The 18355-nt window shown below is 42.6% G+C and overlaps 1 protein-coding gene across 2 annotated transcripts in view; it reads right to left on the reverse strand.

Annotated features, from left to right (window-relative positions):
- Positions 1-18355, reverse strand: part of LOC135023902 (sodium/hydrogen exchanger 2-like) — a 148554-nt gene that overhangs the window by 39869 nt on the left and 90330 nt on the right. For both annotated transcript variants that reach the window (XM_063953426.1, XM_063953427.1), the window contains exons 4-5: positions 2764-2981; positions 1052-1257 (exon numbers count right to left, since the gene is read on the reverse strand). In XM_063953426.1, coding sequence (XP_063809496.1) covers positions 1052-1257; positions 2764-2981 — 424 coding nt within the window. The remainder of the gene's footprint in view (positions 1-1051; positions 1258-2763; positions 2982-18355) is intronic.

Raw genomic sequence — 18355 nt, forward strand, 5'->3', positions numbered from 1 at the left:
CCCGACCGCCGGCATACCGACAGGTGGGCGAGCTCTAATGAGCCCCTTGCGGGCTCGCTGCGCTCGTCACGCTGCGGGCATGGTGGCACGCTACGCGCTCCACGCTTTTTATTCTCCCACCAGAGTGGTCGTGGACTACCAAGAGGGAGAATATGTGTCGGCATGCCGGCGGTCGGGATCCCGGCGCCGGTATGCTGGTCGCAGGGATCCCGGCCTGCGGCATACTGAAGACCACCCAAATAAAATGTCCTCTACCAAACCTAATTGCCCATGATGATATCGAGCTAGAATGGGGAAAAGGCATCAGGGTTTCTCAATAGCTGCTTGTAGTTACATTTTAGGTAGTCCTCGTATTAAGTTTGGCTACACATGCTGTATGCTGAATGCTAAAAATTGACAATTCAATTCAGACAGCAGATATCATGGGGCAGGATCTGCAATCTCTTGTCTGCCTATGAACATTGTGAGGGTGGAATACACAACCCCTGGAGGTTATTACCCAAAATGCCTGCACCAATCATGCATTATTCTTTCTGTGTGCTCAAGGTTTTTTTTTTTTTTTTCATTGTCTGTGTGGTTTATCTTTTGATGTAATACTTAAATCTTCTGTATTATGTGCATTGTTTGAGTTCTAGTTGGCCCCGCGGATGGCTGCCTCGGTGCTGCTCTCACAAGCAGCCTTCGTTTTTAGTCTAACATGTATACTATGTCTAATATGTCGAGTCTATTGTACAGTTGCAATGTGCAGTATGTACTCATACATGTATGTTTGTAATGTATGCTATGTTTTTCCCCCTTCCTATGCTATGTATTCCCCCTTCATGTTGCTGCTTGGTGATGCATTGTACCACAAAGAATTCCTAGTGTACGTGAGTACACCTGGCCAATAAAGCTGATTCTGATTCTGATAAAAACAGTTTTGTTTGAAATAGTTTAATTGGCTGCCAGAACCACAGCATGCATGGGAATCTTTAGTATCATTTGGCAAGCCGTGTTATTCAGTTTCATTATACGATTTCCAATGAAATCCAAGCAAATAATACTATCTCACCTGAATAAAAACTGTAAAAAAGATCACCACTATTACTGCTGTAATAAAAAGTTTTTTCCGTGGAAATGCAGGGGAGTCAGGGAGGAGAAACACCAGGGAGAAACATATGGCTCCGCGAAGTCCTCCATAGGCAATGACAAACTGGTCTTTTGCTGTCAGCGTGATTGTTCGGAACCGATTGATTATCAGCGTCAGAACAAATACACCTAAAAGGGAGAAGCAGGATTATAGCTTCATAGCAATATGAAAGTCCAGCTGTCTCTGTTCTACTCATGGCGAAGCCGGGTATTTTGTGTGGGCTCAACCAATATTTACAATAATGCGGCCTTATAGTTTGTAAACTGCCCGCATTGTGTCACTGTTTTGTGTGTATACAACATGTGCACTTTAACACTTGTATAACTATAGCTAACAACATATATATTTCAATTTAGTTACAGAAGAAAAGGTACAATCTCACTTGCGCTCCAAAAGTCCAAAATTTATGATGGTCCTCAATGTGATGTTTTCCCAATGTCCAGAACCGAGTGGACATTGTGAAAACATCACACTAAGGACCATCATAAGCTGGGGACGTTTGGAGCGCAAGTGACATTGGGGGTCATTCCGAACCGTTCACATGCAGCAGTACTTCGCTGCGGTGCGAACGGGTCAGAACTGCGCATGTGCGGCGTATGCATTGCGCACACGCGTCATCGCCTGGCGACGCCGTCGCCGGGCAACGACGCGCACAACGAAAAAAGAAGACTCAGCGCCGATCGCATGAAGATTGACAGGGGAGAGGCATTACGGGGCGATACTCACCGTTGGATGCCGTTTTCGGGGAGTGGTCGTCTGAACGCAGGCGTGTCCAGGCAAACGGAGGGCGGATGTCTGACGTTAAAGCCGGGAGGAACGTCGCTGAATCCATCGCACAGGGTAAGTAGCTCCAGCCTTACTCCTAGGATGCTGAAAACTTTTTTTGCTTAGCAGGGCTGCACAAGCGATCGCAGCCCTGCTAAGCAAAAATACACTCCCCCATAGGCGGGGATTAGTTGATCGCACCAGCAGCAAAAAGTTGCTGGCTGCGATCAACTCGGAATCGCCCCGATTGTACCTTTTCTTCTCTAATGCATGTGTAATAAGTTGGTGACTTGTTTTGTACCATCTCGCGCTGCTTCATTGTGCAGCGCCATAGGAAGAATTGTTTTTTATTTCTGTTTCAATTTAGTTACTTCCTAAATTGCAGAAATACAGGTATGTGTCCACATATACCTTTGCTCTAATCATACCCACTAGCCTTATTTGGTGCAACACAGACTTTGTAACTTAGCCACACCAAGCGTCCCGCCAGAGACTTTTCTCAAAATATGCATCTTACTAATATAACAAAAGTACAATGCAATAGTAACTGACTACTGACTTTTATATATTTCTGTATGTGACTTTATACTAATTCCTCTGTGACAAAACTACTAACCTAGCATGCCTAGTACAATGAGAGTGATTTTGTATACGGCTATGATGCCGTCTCACACCCATATGGTGCAAAGACGCTGGGTGATGAGGGCAAATCTGGAAATAATGTAGTTCAATTAAAACTTACACCAGTGCATGAAAATGGATGAATCGAGCAAAGAGAACACACATTGCATTAAAGCTGATTCAAGCAACAGCCTCATGCACTGTGGTATGTCATTATGGTATTGTTTTCTCATGTCAATCACACTTACCCATCGCACGCCATACCAAGCAGAAGAACAATGTGAAACAAACAAAAGCCCAATTCCACTCATGGTTTCTTCCAACTGTGGAAACGCCCATGAAGATAAAGATCAAGGTTTCGCTGACGCTGCTCAGCATCTTCATGAAATACTTGATTGTTGTATAAGATTTCTGGGACACATTCTCTTCCACATACTTATTCATAGACATGGCACATGTTGTGATGCTGAAACAGAAACATCTACTGTCATAAATGTAATGTGAGCCCTCACAGGGTCTTCTCATGTAGCTAGCTATGGTTATTAAATAATAAATATCTTTTGTCTCTCCTTTGCGATTCACAATTCCAGCTATCTTTTAGCATTTCTGCTATTTTGCAGCAGTTTCAAAGCTTGGAGCATAGGCAGATGTGCATTTAGGGTGTGTTCGGGGGCCAAAATTGCACTCGTATAATTCAAGTACTCTAGTATGAGTCTAAAACTTTGCTAGAACAAAAGATGAAGCGTTAAACAAAATAACAGGTAAAAATATAAAGACATTTAATTTATTATTAAAAGATACACACTTCAGCTTACTTTAAAATAAATGACATACACACACCCCTGAAAACTCCATTAATACATCCAATTTCCAATAAAGTTATATAATGTAGGGTAGGTGTAGATCTTTACAGGCAAAGACTTTTAGGAGCTACTGTAGATGCACATTTTACCCATCTATCCTTTTTACACTATATGGTAAAAGTGCTCTGGCTTAGGTTTAGGTTAGCGTCTGAGTCACACACAGCAGCTGGATGCGCGGCTAGCTCCAGTGTCTAGGGTCCCTGTGCATTGTACTTTTGCAACATTAGCAATGCAACAAAAAAATTATTTGTGGAAAAGTGTGTGGCAGGATTCTATGGACAATGTCTCCACCTATTCACTCTTTAGAAGGCTTGATGCATCTCCACCTAAGTATCAGAACTAAAAAGAAACATAGAAAATTACAGTAGCTAACTGAAAGTAATTTTTACAGCAATGAGCCTACAAATCTAATCCAACTTGAAGAATAGAAGAGTCACTTCCTCCACACTTCTATAGTAGCGATTGTTCTGAAAGCACAGCATATTTCCCAATTGTGAGTCTTGTGTTAATAAATCCACCTCTAACTTCCCTTTCTTATATTTTCCTCATTCTCTGCTTTGCAAAACAAGTAAAACATTATAAACCAAACAAATTCCAGGAGCCAGAAAGTCCGGGGCCATAAAGCTGAGCTTTAAAACTGGATTCTGTGTTGCTGGTCTGTTACCTTGGTTATCTGAAACTGAAAGCTATTCTTCGAAAAATGCAGGGTTTGAGAGACTATTACCACAACTTATCTAATGCACCTTTCAGAAGATCACTGGACTATTTAAACCATGCAGCTCCCGTTTCCTTGACTAATTACTGTTGTTTATAGCTGTGTTCTGACATTACTATTATCCCTTTTACACTAAAAACTTGGATCCAACCTGGGTTATTGAACATGGTTTAAAGCCTGTTTGAAACAGTGTTAACACTGTAGGCTGCACCCAGGTCATCCCTTGGCTGGCGCTTGTAGATGACATCATCTGCAAGTGAACAAGAAAAAAACTCAAATCATAGCGCTCAGTGTGGTTTCATAAAAATAACTGAAAAAATACTTATAGTCCGTATGTATAACAGAAGTCCAATCTCAAGGCAATTCCTCCTGTAGTAATCTAGGGGCGATCAGATCTTCCACTTCATGCGATGTATTAACAACATATGTGAACAGAAAAAATATATAACATAGTGTAGTACGTCTCTAAAAATGCTGAATATACACAATGCAGCCCAGAAATCAACTTTCATAGAAGATGGATGGCGTACCCCACTCACAGTGATAAGAATTAATCTTCACACATAAAGGTATCTTTGAGTCCACCAAATGATTATGAGTGAGATATAAGGTGTAGTGCGTACCGTTACTCACTCAGAATGAGATGCGGATCCTCACGTAATGGTTTCTTTATATCAGGCTCCAGAAATATCACCAGGAGTAGAATAATATAAAAACACTTTAATAACATAAAATACAAACAGTGGACCTTTACACATAAATGGTTCAAGGCAGACAGTGAGAAATGCTGATAAGGCCGCCGGCCGAAAACAGCATTAATCAGCAAGATGGTATATCCACAAATCCAACCTCAAAAAACCAAGTCGTGCAGGAACCACCTGTATGCACTCATCCAACGCGTTTCTCCCCGTAAATGGGGCTTCTTCAAGGATCAAGAGTGCTATACTGACGTGAATATTTATAGGAACAAACCGGAAATTGAAAGGAAACAGCTGATTCCCAATAGCAAATGTGGTTGCTATGGTAACACGTTTCCACGTGTACCCAGCATCCTATGCAAATCTAAATTGACTATATGAGTTTCCGTTACCATCGCGGACGGGCACTTCCGCCCTCACTGATGTAACTTCCTGTCCGCGTATCCATGGTTACCGCTCGTAATCACGAACGGAACTATGTCCTGGCGTGCTATCTGTGTCACGTTGCTGACAGACACTTCCGCCCCCACATTATTGCCCGTACTTGCGAACGGACGTGGGTGTTGGCATGCCCTCAGCATCCCGTTGCTGACGGGCATTTCCGCCCACACATAGCTGCCCTGACTTTACTGTCATCGGACTGGATAAGGGGCTCAAAAAACATTAAAAAATCAAAATACCAATACATCACTAAAGTAAACCAATGTATACATTTAGAATAAGAACTCCCTTTCCTGTAACGATGGTGATCTGCATGTATCCCGAGCTAATGAGGTTCACTTCCTATAAACTAGACAACTCATATATATAAAATTGTTGCGGAAAGCAACAATTTAAAGAAATAAAAATACATATATCTAAACTTAATAAGACATACCTATATAGCATAGAAATGTCTGGTAATTAATAAAATAACATGGTTTTTATAAAGCCTTGTTAACTTGAAGTTGGATTTGGGCAACTGTAACAGCATTATAAAAACCATCTGAGTTCAAACTCATGATTAAGACCTCCCGGTGCAAGTGTTTGTAAATTAAAAATCCACTTCATTTCACTTTTTGCTAATCTGCTATCTCTATCGTTGTTCCTCCATTGCACTTTAGTTAGTTCGATACCACAAAATGAAACTATATGATCTGTTGAACAATTATGGACCTCTTTAAAATGAAGTGAGAAAGGGTGAGTGACCAACCCCTTCCGTATATTTCGTAGATGTTCTGCCCAACGTATTTTTAATGTCCTGCTGGTTTTGCCTACATATAATTTATCACATGAGCACTGTATCACGTAAACTGTGTATTTACTATTACACGTGAGAAATTGTTGAATCTTAAATTCCTTATCATTCCATAGGAACGCATTCAACTTTCTATTTTTAGATGGACAACTCCTACACATTACACAGTCGCCACATCTATGAAATCCCTGATTTCTCACCATACCCCCTAGGGGTCTCTCAACATATGCACTAGACGTTAATTTGTCTTTCAAATTTGGTGCTCTTTTGTAAATAAATTTAGGTTTTTCAGGCAACATAGAGGACAAGACTGGATCTTTCTTTAAAAGATGCCAGTTTCTTTGAAATACGTTTTCTATATGTTTATGGTACCCATTAAACTGTGTAACAAAGGCCAAATTGTGGACTTTTTCTGTTGAGGGTTCTTTTACTTTGGTTATCAGTAACGTCTCCCTGTCCACAGCTGCTATTTTATCCAGAGATTCTTGAAGGCGTAGGGGTTTGTATCCTTTTTGTTCAAATCTTTTTTTTTTTTTTTTTCATGGTAAGTGCCTCTGTAGTAAATTTATCTTTTTCCGAACAATTTCGCCTAAGGCGCGTAAATTGTCCCTCAGGCACATTTTTCAACCATATTGGTAAGTGGTTACTTTGAGTGCTAGTTTATAGGAAGTGAACCTCATTAGCTCGGGATACATGCAGATCACCATCGTTACAGGAAAGGGAGTTCTTATTCTAAATGTATACATTGGTTTACTTTAGTGATGTATTGGTATTATGATTTTTTAATGTTTTTTGAGCCCCTTATCCAGTCCGATGACAGTAAAGTCAGGGCAGCTATGTGTGGGCGGAAATGCCCGTCAGCAACGGGATGCTGAGGGCATGCCAACACCCACGTCCGTTCGCAAGTACGGGCAATAATGTGGGGGCGGAAGTGTCTGTCAGCAACGTGACACAGATAGCACGCCAGGACATAGTTCCGTTCGTGATTACGAGCGGTAACCATGGATACGCGGACAGGAAGTTACATCAGTGAGGGCGGAAGTGCCCGTCCGCGATGGTAACGGAAACTCATATAGTCAATTTAGATTTGCATAGGATGCTGGGTACACGTGGAAACGTGTTACCATAGCAACCACAATTGCTATTGGGAATCAGCTGTTTCCTTTCAATTTCCGGTTTGTTCCTATAAATATTCACGTCAGTATAGCACTCTTGATCCTTGAAGAAGCCCCATTTACGGGGAGAAACGCGTTGGATGAGTGCATACAGGTGGTTCCTGCACGACTTGGTTTTTTGAGGTTGGATTTGTGGATATACCATCTTGCTGATTAATGCTGTTTTCGGCCGGCGGCCTTATCAGCATTTCTCACTGTCTGCCTTGAACCATTTATGTGTAAAGGTCCACTGTTTGTATTTTATGTTATTAAAGTGTTTTTATATTATTCTACTCCTGGTGATATTTCTGGAGCCTGATATAAAGAAACCATTACGTGAGGATCCGCATCTCATTCTGAGTGAGTAACGGTACGCACTACACCTTATATCTCACTCATAATCATTTGGTGGACTCAAAGATACCTTTATGTGTGAAGATTAATTCTTATCACTGTGAGTGGGGTACGCCATCCATCTTCTATGAAAGTTGATTTCTGGGCTGCATTGTGTATATTCAGCATTTTTAGAGACGTACTACACTATGTTATATATTTTTTCTGTTCACATATGTTGTTAATACATCGCATGAAGTGGAAGATCTGATCGCCCCTAGATTACTACAGGAGGAATTGCCTTGAGATTGGACTTCTGTTATACATACGGACTATAAGTATTTTTTCAGTTATTTTTATGAAACCACACTGAGCGCTATGATTTGAGTTTTTTTCTTGTTCACTGCTGTTATATACGAGGGTTAGGTGGCCCTCATTCACTCAATAAGCTGCATAAGTGTTTTTGCGCCTTGGATGTTGATTAATTTTGCTTTCTTGATCATCTGCAAGTGCCAATAGTCTGTCTTTCTGCTACTTTTAGCGTGATCAGTGTCGGATAACTGGGTTGCACTTTCACACTGTAGAGTACCTTGGTCAGTCCTAGGTTCGACCCTGGTTGTGACCCAGGTCAAATTCCCTGGGCACAGAACCCAGGTAATCCCTTTCACATCAAGCCAGGACCCGGGTTGCCCTGGAAATATCCCGGGTCAGAGGCTCGGTGTGATATGCCTGCTATTGTTACATGTATAATATACTTGACTGGCTTGATTGCATCACTTGATTAGTGGTGTGCTAACACATACCTCCCAACTGTCCCATTTTCCAGTTTGGAGTTTCCAGTTTTCTTGTCTAGCTGTCTTTTGCTTCAATTAGGCCATACATTTGGGAGACATAGCAGAGCAGTGGTGAATGGGTGGTTAAAGAAGAGCATAGGGGATAAGAGGCAGTCTAAACATGCTTCTAGGTTCTTGCGACACCCACTCAAAAAACACGTCCATTTCCCATCATGGAATGGAAAAAAGGGGGTGGTGGGAACCGCACAAGTCCTTTAAATTCAAATAAATTTAAGCCTCTGAAAAACTGAATTTATTATTGAATTACTTCTGAATATAGCAACAATATGTATATGGATTGTCTATCCCTGTACATATAAATGTTGCTTTCAGTGGTGCTCCCTAGAGTCAGAAAATAGTCAAACTAGAGAAACCAAAACACAAGGGGGTTTTGAGAAGTAGACTCTTTTTTGGGAGCACTCTAATTCAGAGGGTACCCTCTGAATTAGAGTGCTCCCAAAAAAGAGTCTACTTCTTAAAACCCCCTTGTGTTTTGGTTCCATCATGGAATGGCCAAGACCCCTGTCCTGATTGACTGAGCTGACACATTGGATGTTATGTGCCAATGTCTTGTTTAACTACACTCCACATCTGCCTACACTGACCTTTGCTTATTCCTGTTTCCTTTCACTTAGGAAACGGGGCTTCTTTTCTGATACTAGATCCATTACAGTATCGGTCTGACAATTAAATTTGCGAACTCATCACGGCATAAGTGGTATATATCTCATTGCGGAATATAAAAACTCCCTCACCAACAGTAGCGTGTGAGCAGGTGAATTGTTGTGATGCAAGATCCATGAGTTGTTGGCAAAAGCTTGGGTTAATTCCCTCTAACTTTTTCACGCAGCCTTTTCAGTACTTCCAAATATTAAACTTGGTTTACTGTTTGTCCAGTTGGTACAAACTCATAATGAACAATGCCTCAAATATCCCCAAAAAATATCAATATAGTTTTGACTCTTGATTTAGACTGAATGAACCTTTATAGTCGTGAGAATTGCCAGCCTTCCATTGTGCATTTGGTCGCTTCGTTTCGGGGTCGTACTGGTAAACGCATGTTTCATCACCTGTGATGACATGGCTCATAATGTCATCTTGCCGCTCCGAAAGATATTGCCAAATTTTTGTACCCACTTTCCTCATGTCAAGATCCTCAGTTAAGATTTTCCTGTTTCTCTGTTGATGTTTACTTGCTCTGTTATGCTCCTGATAGTCAACCAACGATTTTCACACACAATATGATGATCTTTTGCAATGTTTTTTTTAAGTTCTGCTTGTTGCTGGCCGTCATGATCTCTCATCGTCGGTGAAACTTTCTCTCCCTCAGAAAAATGTTTCACCCACTTGTAAACGGCTGTATTCTACACAGCATTATCCCCAAAAACCTACACTAACAGCAATCTGATTTCGCTCCCACTCTTGCCAAGTTTAACAAGAAATTTAATGTTCGCTCTAATTCAAGATCCAACATTCTCACGACCGCACACCAAAATAAACAGAGACAATAATAGATGCCACTCAGGAAGAGACTGCTGTAGATCAATAGCAACACAACTGTGATACACTGATATGTCAACGTCATCAAACCACACAAGAAGATGTTAGAAATATAGGATATCTCTTAGTATCCACAAGTTATAAAAACACGTTTTTCCGCCTTTCTCCGTTAATTGGTGGCTTCCTCAGTCACTCAGCCCATCACTGACTGAGGAAGCCGCCGATTAACGGAGGAAGGCGGAGAAACGTGTTTTTATAACTTGTGGATACTAAGAGATATCCTATATTTCTAACATCTTCTTGGCTGTGGAACCTGCTTCAGACCTCCAGATATGACCCGCTAAAAGGAATTTTGCTACCAGGGCCGGGAGTGAACGGACCAGGGTTCCCAGGACGGATGTGGTAATATCGATCTTTTTAAAAATCACCAAACATGGCCATGTTATAATTACATTGGAGTGTTGTCTGCTACGCTGAGAGCTATACCTTAAGTGATCATTGAGGACTTTTTTGCACGCAAAAGAGACTGATGATATGATTTGAGCACAAGTTGTTTAATAGATTGCCGGCAATGGATTAAGAGTCTCAGTGGTTAAACAACTAAGAACGCTTCATGACAAGGTGTTTTAACCACATAGGTGTGGATAGTTTCCCTGAAAAGCACACTGGGGATACAATTTATCTTTTTTAAAGTGGTTGAAAAGTATCTGTTTTAGTTGTGAATGTTTAGTAAAGAATAAATTGTAACAAGTGTAACGTTATTTATCCAAGTTCAGCAGAAGCTGTCAGTATAATTGAATCTGTTGAATTAATTCATCTTTGGAGCTTGGAGAAATAAAATAAAATTGGAGTACATGTTTTATAAATATTGCATATTACATGTTAAGATTATATTAAAATATGTATGAGATGTAAACAATCTTATTTTAGAAATGAACAAATAGATAATAATAAAAAAAGCCTTTTTACACGCAGTTACCAGCGCTTTTTATTGTTTTTGTCTTTATTCTGGTTTAAGGGCTGAGTATTCCCTAATTGAAAGCTGCGGCAACTGTGTAGGTATTCGGTTGGCGCCAGGAAATTTTTGTCTATCTATATACATATTATACTGTTCATATGACAAACATGTATTGCAGGGAAAGTACTCTGAATTCCTACAACACATCATGAATAGCTGAATACTGCCAATCAAACAGTTGATGCCAAGTGACCCCCTAAACATATTAGTTTCTGTCTCTGCTGCTTGTCACAGCATTAAATGATGTGTATAGCTGTGAAATGGGTTAACTGCTCCGCACTAGATTTATTTTTAACCTCAGTCACATTTTTATGCTTAACACTGAGTACAGTAGTTAATGACTGCCTACTATAGCTTGTCATGCAATAAAAACTGATAAATGCACTTGGGAAAAGTAATAAAATGTAATAAAATGTATTTGTTTAGAGAAAAGATCATGACAATGATTCACTGCCTACCTGTATGTGTATTATTTTATTATTTGTTACTTGAAACCGGTCTATGACTACAGCAATTCTGTACTCAACACACTAACAAGGTCATTTTGATTTGCAGCTAGGAGAATTAGCATAAAGTTTGTACCCAGACTGTCTAGGGAACCTGTCGGCACTGGTGAAATGGTTCTTCAAACTGGAGCTGTGTTGTGGCAATACTTTGAGAGGGGATCAGTCTTGGGGCAGTATGTGGACTGGAAGCAGCATTGGGGTTGTATGTGGTGGGAAGCAGCGTTAGGGTAGTATTTAGAGGGGCAGCAGTGATGGACAGAATTTGGAAGAAGAGCAGTATTGGGGGAGTATTTGTAGTAGGAGCAGTGTTGGGGGAGTTTTTTTAGGAGGGAGCAATGTTATTGCAGTATTTGGAGGAAGGAGCTGTGCTACGGGAATAATCTGATGGAGAATAGTTTGGGGATAGAATATGGAAGGGGAACAGCGTTGGAGAAGTATTGGCAGGGGCAGCAGTGTTGGGGACGTATTGGGAGGGTGGAGGATGGAGAAGTATTGGTGCAGTTTTGGGGGGTGCCATGTTGGGGAATTACTGGGAGGAGGAGCAGTATTGGGCAATATTAGTATCAGGGAGCATTATTGGGGGCAGTATCGGGTGGGGAGGTACTATTGGTAGGTGGCGCAGTTTTGGGATAGTATTGGAAACGGAAGGTAATTTCTGGGAGAAAATTATTAAGAGGAGACAGAGATAATAGAAAGAGATAGGGGGAGGAAGTTGGGGAGACCACACAGGAGATATTGCAGTCAGCACATTAATAAATGCAGCATGGAGATGACACAGGAGAAGTACTCACATAGCTTCCAGTTGCCCAGGCTAGCTGAGGACAATTCTGAGAATTGGGGGGTCATTCCGAGTTGTTCGCTCGCAAGCGGATTTTAGCAGATTTGCTCATGCTAAGCCGCCGCCTACTGGGAGTGAATCTTAGCATCTTAAAATTGCGAACGATGTATTCGCAATATTGCGATTACACACCTCGTAGCAGTTTCTGAGTAGCTTCAGACTTACTCGGCATCTGCGATCATTTCAGTGCTTGTCGTTCCTGGTTTGACGTCACTAACACACCCAGCGTTCGCCCAGACACTCCCCCGTTTCTCCGGCCACTCCTGCGTTTTTTCCGGAAACGGTAGCGTTGTTTCCCACACGCCCATAAAACGGCCTGTTTCCGCCCAGTAACACCCATTTCCTGTCAATCACATTACGATCGCCAGAACGATGAAAAAGCCGTGAGTAAAAATCCTAACTGCATAGCAAATTTACTTGGCGCAGTCGCAGTGCGGACATTGCGCATGCGCATTAAGCGGAAAATCGCTGCGATGCGAAGATTTTTACCGAGCGAACAACTCGGAATGACCCCCTTGGTGCGGGTGGCACAGCGTGTGTACACTGCAGGTCCATACACACTTAACGATAAAATGAGCGACGTCGCTCATTTTCCCCCTCCTTGAGCGACGTCGCTCATTTTATCGTTAAGTGAGTATGCCGCCAGCGACAACCGATGCGCGGCCCCGCGGGTCGGCAACGAGCGTCGCTGTCGGTAGGGCATGCATGAAGGATGTGGACTGTCGTCCACGACCTTCATGCAGGGCTGGCGGGGGCATGACGTCACTGAGCGATATGAGCGGTCATATCGCTCAGTGCGTACAGGCGGCCGCCGACCGGCCGGCCCGGGAGGGGGAAACGTTAGACGATGTCGCTCACAGAGCGACATCGTCTAATGTGTATGGGCCTTAAGAACTCTGCCAGATGTACACACGAGTGAGAGTGCTCCTGACAGCACTCCCATAATTTTTTAGCTGTTCGTTCCCCCATGGGACTGCCACAGCACCCCATTTAAAGCTTTGAAAAAAGTGATAATCACAGCATCCTGTAGGAGCAGGCGTCAACAGCATGTGCTCAACCTGCTCTGCCCATGTTATGCCAATGAATGACAGTAGAGGAACACTGTGATTATTACTCTTAACAGTAGGAATCTCAGAACCAGGCCACTGTTTCCCACCTATAATACCAGCATTTTATTGCTGTATGAACTGGAGGAGGGGCAGTCCTCTGAGAATGGGGTTGTTGGGTGGAATACTGTGATTAGTGTAAAAGCATAGTAGTTTGTGGGTCATTCCGAGTTGATCGCTTGCTGCCGTTTTTTGCAGCGCAGCGATCAGTTAAAAAAACTGCAAAACTGCGCATGCGTATGCATTGCAATGCGCACACGCGTCGTACGGGTACAAACAGCGAAATATCCATTCGCACAACCGATCGCAAGGAGATTGACAGGTAGAGGGCGTTTATGGGTGTCAACTGACTGTTTTCTGGGAGTGATAGGGAAAACGCAGGCGCGTCCAGGCGTTTGCAGGGTGGGTGTCTGACGTTAATTCCGGGACCGGACAGGCTGAAGTGATCGCAAGGGCTGAGTAAGTTCAGACCTACTCAGAAACTGCAAAAAACTTTTTCGTACCACTCAGCTGCACATGCGATCGCACACTTGTAAAGCGAAAATATACTCCCCTGTGGGCGGCGACTATGTGTTTGCACGGCTGCAAAAAGTAGCTAGCGAGCGATCAACTCGGAATGAGGGCCTTTGTGCACTTTTATCTGATGAAGGGAGTAATATGTAATCCCTACATGCATTATTTTTTGCATTTTTACTTTCTGCAATTGCTAAATTTACTAAGCATTGTTTTGCAGTGGTTTTGCCGTCAGTTTTGAAAATCAGATTTACGAATGCAAAACTGCTGTAAAACCACCAGTTTAGACAATGCCACTAAACACATCGCTGTCCCAATTTCTTTTACATTTGAAATATAGAACAAAAAGACACTAATAGAAACCAAATTTATCAAGCAGCTGTTTTGCAACCTACCGGGAAACTACAACCAAAAGCATAATGTGGCTGCGAGAGACAAGAGTGCTCAAAAGCACTGCTTGTGCTATGTGGTTGTCAAAGTCAGAAAAATATCACTATGCACACTGCCATATTTGCACCTCATGCGAGCTCCCGCTGCGCGTGCAAGAGCTCTCCCGTGAGTGCGCATACTCGCCTTCGCGGGCACCCGCAGGCGCACGATATGCGCATTTACGGTAGAGTTTGTATGCGTCTAGCGGGCGACTCAATCGATATATATTTTAACCATATAATGTATTTTGTAGATCATGGTCCCTTTGATAGATTCAGAAAGTTTAGTTAATGTAGCATGTCCATGGACAGAGAGATCCCTCTTTGTCTGATACAAAGGGTCAGACAAGGATTATACAGTGGTGTTTAGTATCCATCGGAAGAGTATTTAATTAGCAATATTCCGGTGTTGGTTTGAAGCGAATTAATCGCTCGTGCGAATAGTTATGGACATAAGAAGTTTATGTCCATTTACTATTATTTGCACTTACTTATCCATGCGGCGGGAAACCTAGTTTCCCACCCACCTGAGCAGTTGGAAGTAGTCACAGCCCACCTGTATGAATCAACCTATGACCTTTTGTTTTAGTGCGAAGACGAATTCCTGTGTCCAATGAACAATGAGATTGTAGGGACCATTGAATTGTATTGTGTGTGGGACATAAATAGACAAGCCGATCACATCCAGCTCTACTCTTCAACGGTTCTCATTGCTGATAATCGGGAGCTGGATGTCCAGAGGCGCATGCGATCGTTCCCCTTTGTGCGTAAGTTTTCTCTGCAATCATATTGTCTTTCTTGTTATTCTGAGCCATATCTCTCTCTCTCTCTCTTCTCTTTCTCTCTCGTTTCTCTCATATAGTTATTGTACTGATATTGTATTTCCTGTGTAGTTATCTGGTTAGGTAGTCTATGTTATATTGTAGTGTATGATTTGTATTGTATTATGTTTTTTTGAACGTTCATTCATTTCCTTAAAAGGCGTTAGACCCTTAGACCGGTATTGTGTGTTTATTGCAGTGGGTAATAGGAGCGTCTCTATCGCTCAAACAGCTTTAGTGTAAACCAGCTTAAACTGTGTTGGATTTTCACCTTATCACTACAAAAGGGTTTACAGTATAAGAATATCATTTCTGTGTGTTACATTCAAGGCCTACTGATTGTTATCTTGTGAGCGTCTGCGCCGCTCGTGATCTCCTCGTGGTCTCGAGCGTCCGCTACGCTGATAGCGTAGCATTACGGTAGTCGCTCACCTATAGTATGCCCGATACCAACAGCGTATTCTCGCAAGCGTTTGTGTCGCTCGAGCGGCTTGCTCCCGATACAGCGTCCGCTACGCTAAGAGCGTACCCTTACGGTACCTCGTGCGCCGGTTGCGTACAGTATTTCTTAACCTCTGTATAGTGTGTTATATAGGATAAATATCTGGCTTTATCTAGTCGGCAGCCTATAGCGTGCCTGCCTGTGATCCCTTGGCCGTAAGCGAACGTGACGCTCGAGCGTCTCGACTACGGCTAAGCGATTGTTACGCAACGTGCGTACCCTTACGGTATACCATACGTAAATAGCGTACTGTGTTCTTAGACCTCTTAAAGGGTTTTAAGTAAGATAAATATTTAGCTTTATCAATTGGCGGCTCGTCGGTCCTTCACATATCTCTGCTAGGAAATTCCAGCAGACATTATCCATCAGCAAAGGGCGGGAGATCATATTCCTCGTAGTGCTGTCTGGATAAGCGTCTGCTTCGCTTAGTAAAGGGTGCTGAGGGAATCCGGAACCGGAGGTAAGAACAACACGCTAGTGTCTTTTAAAACTGTTTATTTCTGTCTTGCGTACGCACGCACACACATATCTGCATTTCTTTTCATTCGTGTATTTTCATATATCACTCTTCTGTTTGCCATTCTATAATTGATAAACGTGCTAAGAGAGATTTGCCGCTATTTCATAGTTAAAGTATAAAAGTAATACATTAAGAGATAAATTGCAAAGCACACACGCAGCTCTGCCTAAAAGATACAAGGAGAGATTGGTGTGGTGTTCGGTAGATGATCGAGGATCATCTACATTGATAAACGTGTACATTGTATTACGGTGGATATTTGCTTTGTGTACACGTGTCTCTAACAAAGGGTGAGACTCGCGTACGCAACTCAAAGGCCGACGCACGCAGCGTATATTACGCAACGGAGCGTCCGGGTACACCCACGTAACTCAAATCACACGCTAGTGTTATTGTAACAGGCGAAAAGGTGGCAACGCGATAAATAGCGCAAATCTATTTTAGTGTCCGAAACTTAGATTAACAGATCCTTCTCCAAATTTACAACACATCTGGTCTAAAGGAAAGAAAATTTCTGCGCAGAAATAGAAATAGAAACAAAAGTGTACATGTGGTGAGTGAGTGTTTGCATATATAAGTTTATACAATTTTGAGGTTTGAACCACAGGAAGTCGAGTTCTTGCAGGGTACATACATGTAAGTGACGTGCATGGTGGCAAGGGAGGCATCCTTTGTTAAACATAAAATCTGAGCATTAGAGTACAGCAGACCAGGAGGTCTATTGTAGCACAGACCAGGAGGTCCGGAATTGACCAGGAGGTCCAGGTACAGCAGACTAGGAAGTCCGCTATAAATAGAGAAGAGAGCACAACCCAGGGGGTTGGTGTAGAACCCATATAGGCCAATAAAGCTCATGCTGAAGGAATTCGCAGCCGCAATTTTCGATTCCACTGGTCGCTCCGCACATAAGATTAGTTGCTTATGTGCTGAACGATTGTACCGCACGTAATTGTGTGCATTAGTAAATCTGACCAGTACCATTTGTGTACGAAACGGGTCACAAACACTATTTGTACATTCTGACGTGATTTGTGTATTTTCTGAAGGGAAGTTCGCTGGTCACTCAGGAATTATCCAACAACCAACAGTTACTGGAAAGGGTCAATGCTCTGCGGAACACACTCACATGTTCCAGTAAACGAAGGTTCATAGGGGCCCTGGGTCGAGTACGCCAGCACTAGGGCAGTGTGTAGGTCGTATTGGTCGGCGTGGGCGAGTGAGTGGGGTACTCGGTAAACCGCCACCGTCAGCCTATCGTGAACATTTTGGTTTTTGTAAGGGTTCGCTGAAGACCCTGATTGAAGGTCAGAGGTGGTGAAAGCAACACCTGCAAGTTATGGGGGCCAATTGTTCAGGTAGGGGGCGATCAACCTCGGTTCGGGTTGATTCAGTAAACCGACCAATCGGGTCGGCAAGGTACGTAATGTGTGAAAAATACGGTTCACACACAGAGGTTTTATGTGATGAATGGGAGAGAATGACAGTGCATGACGGGGAGAAGTTCCCAAGAGTAGGCAGCTTTAGCCCAGAAGTGTTACAAAATTTAAGGAGGAGGATATGTCTCATTAAATCAACAAAAAGACGAATCAAACATTATGATTATTTGCAGTTATGGCAACAGGAGGGTGAAATACAGAGAGGATTGGCTCAGGCGGCGGGATCTAATCCTACCAGGAAACTGATAGCCACGGCCCCGCCGCCACCATACATATCAGGAGAGAAATTGGTTGCGGAGAATGACGCATTAGGGTGTAACAAACAAACACTTAGCAACTGTGTAAATGTTAATAAGTTAACCAATGCAAGTATTAACCCGTGCAAGTTGTACCCTGTTTTGAACTTTCCCCAGGAGTGTGATCAAGAGGACGAATCGGCAACCATATCGGCGCTCTCTCTAGCAGCCACCATATCAGAAACAACAGTAGGCACGGCCCAACCCATAAGATTAGTAACAAAGCCCCCTAGCGGAGGGACAGGTGAGGTCGTATCAACGGGTAAGTACGGCACCATACACTATGCTGAAACCATTTCACCACAGGTTGTAGAATCTACACAGAATGAGGTTATTAAACTTGCTCCCGTGAGGGTAATAGCAGTTCCAAATGGGAAAACGGACACTACAGGAGTCACTCCTATCAGGAACATTGCCATGTACAGCCCGTTTTCCCGAATGGAATTAAGAACCATAGTGTCTGAATTCCCTGATCCTAGAAAAGATCTAGTTGCTAGTCAGAAATACATCAGAGACCTAGGGA

Source organism: Pseudophryne corroboree, chromosome 2, assembly GCF_028390025.1.
Source record: "Pseudophryne corroboree isolate aPseCor3 chromosome 2, aPseCor3.hap2, whole genome shotgun sequence".
NCBI classification, from domain to species: domain Eukaryota; kingdom Metazoa; phylum Chordata; class Amphibia; order Anura; family Myobatrachidae; genus Pseudophryne; species Pseudophryne corroboree.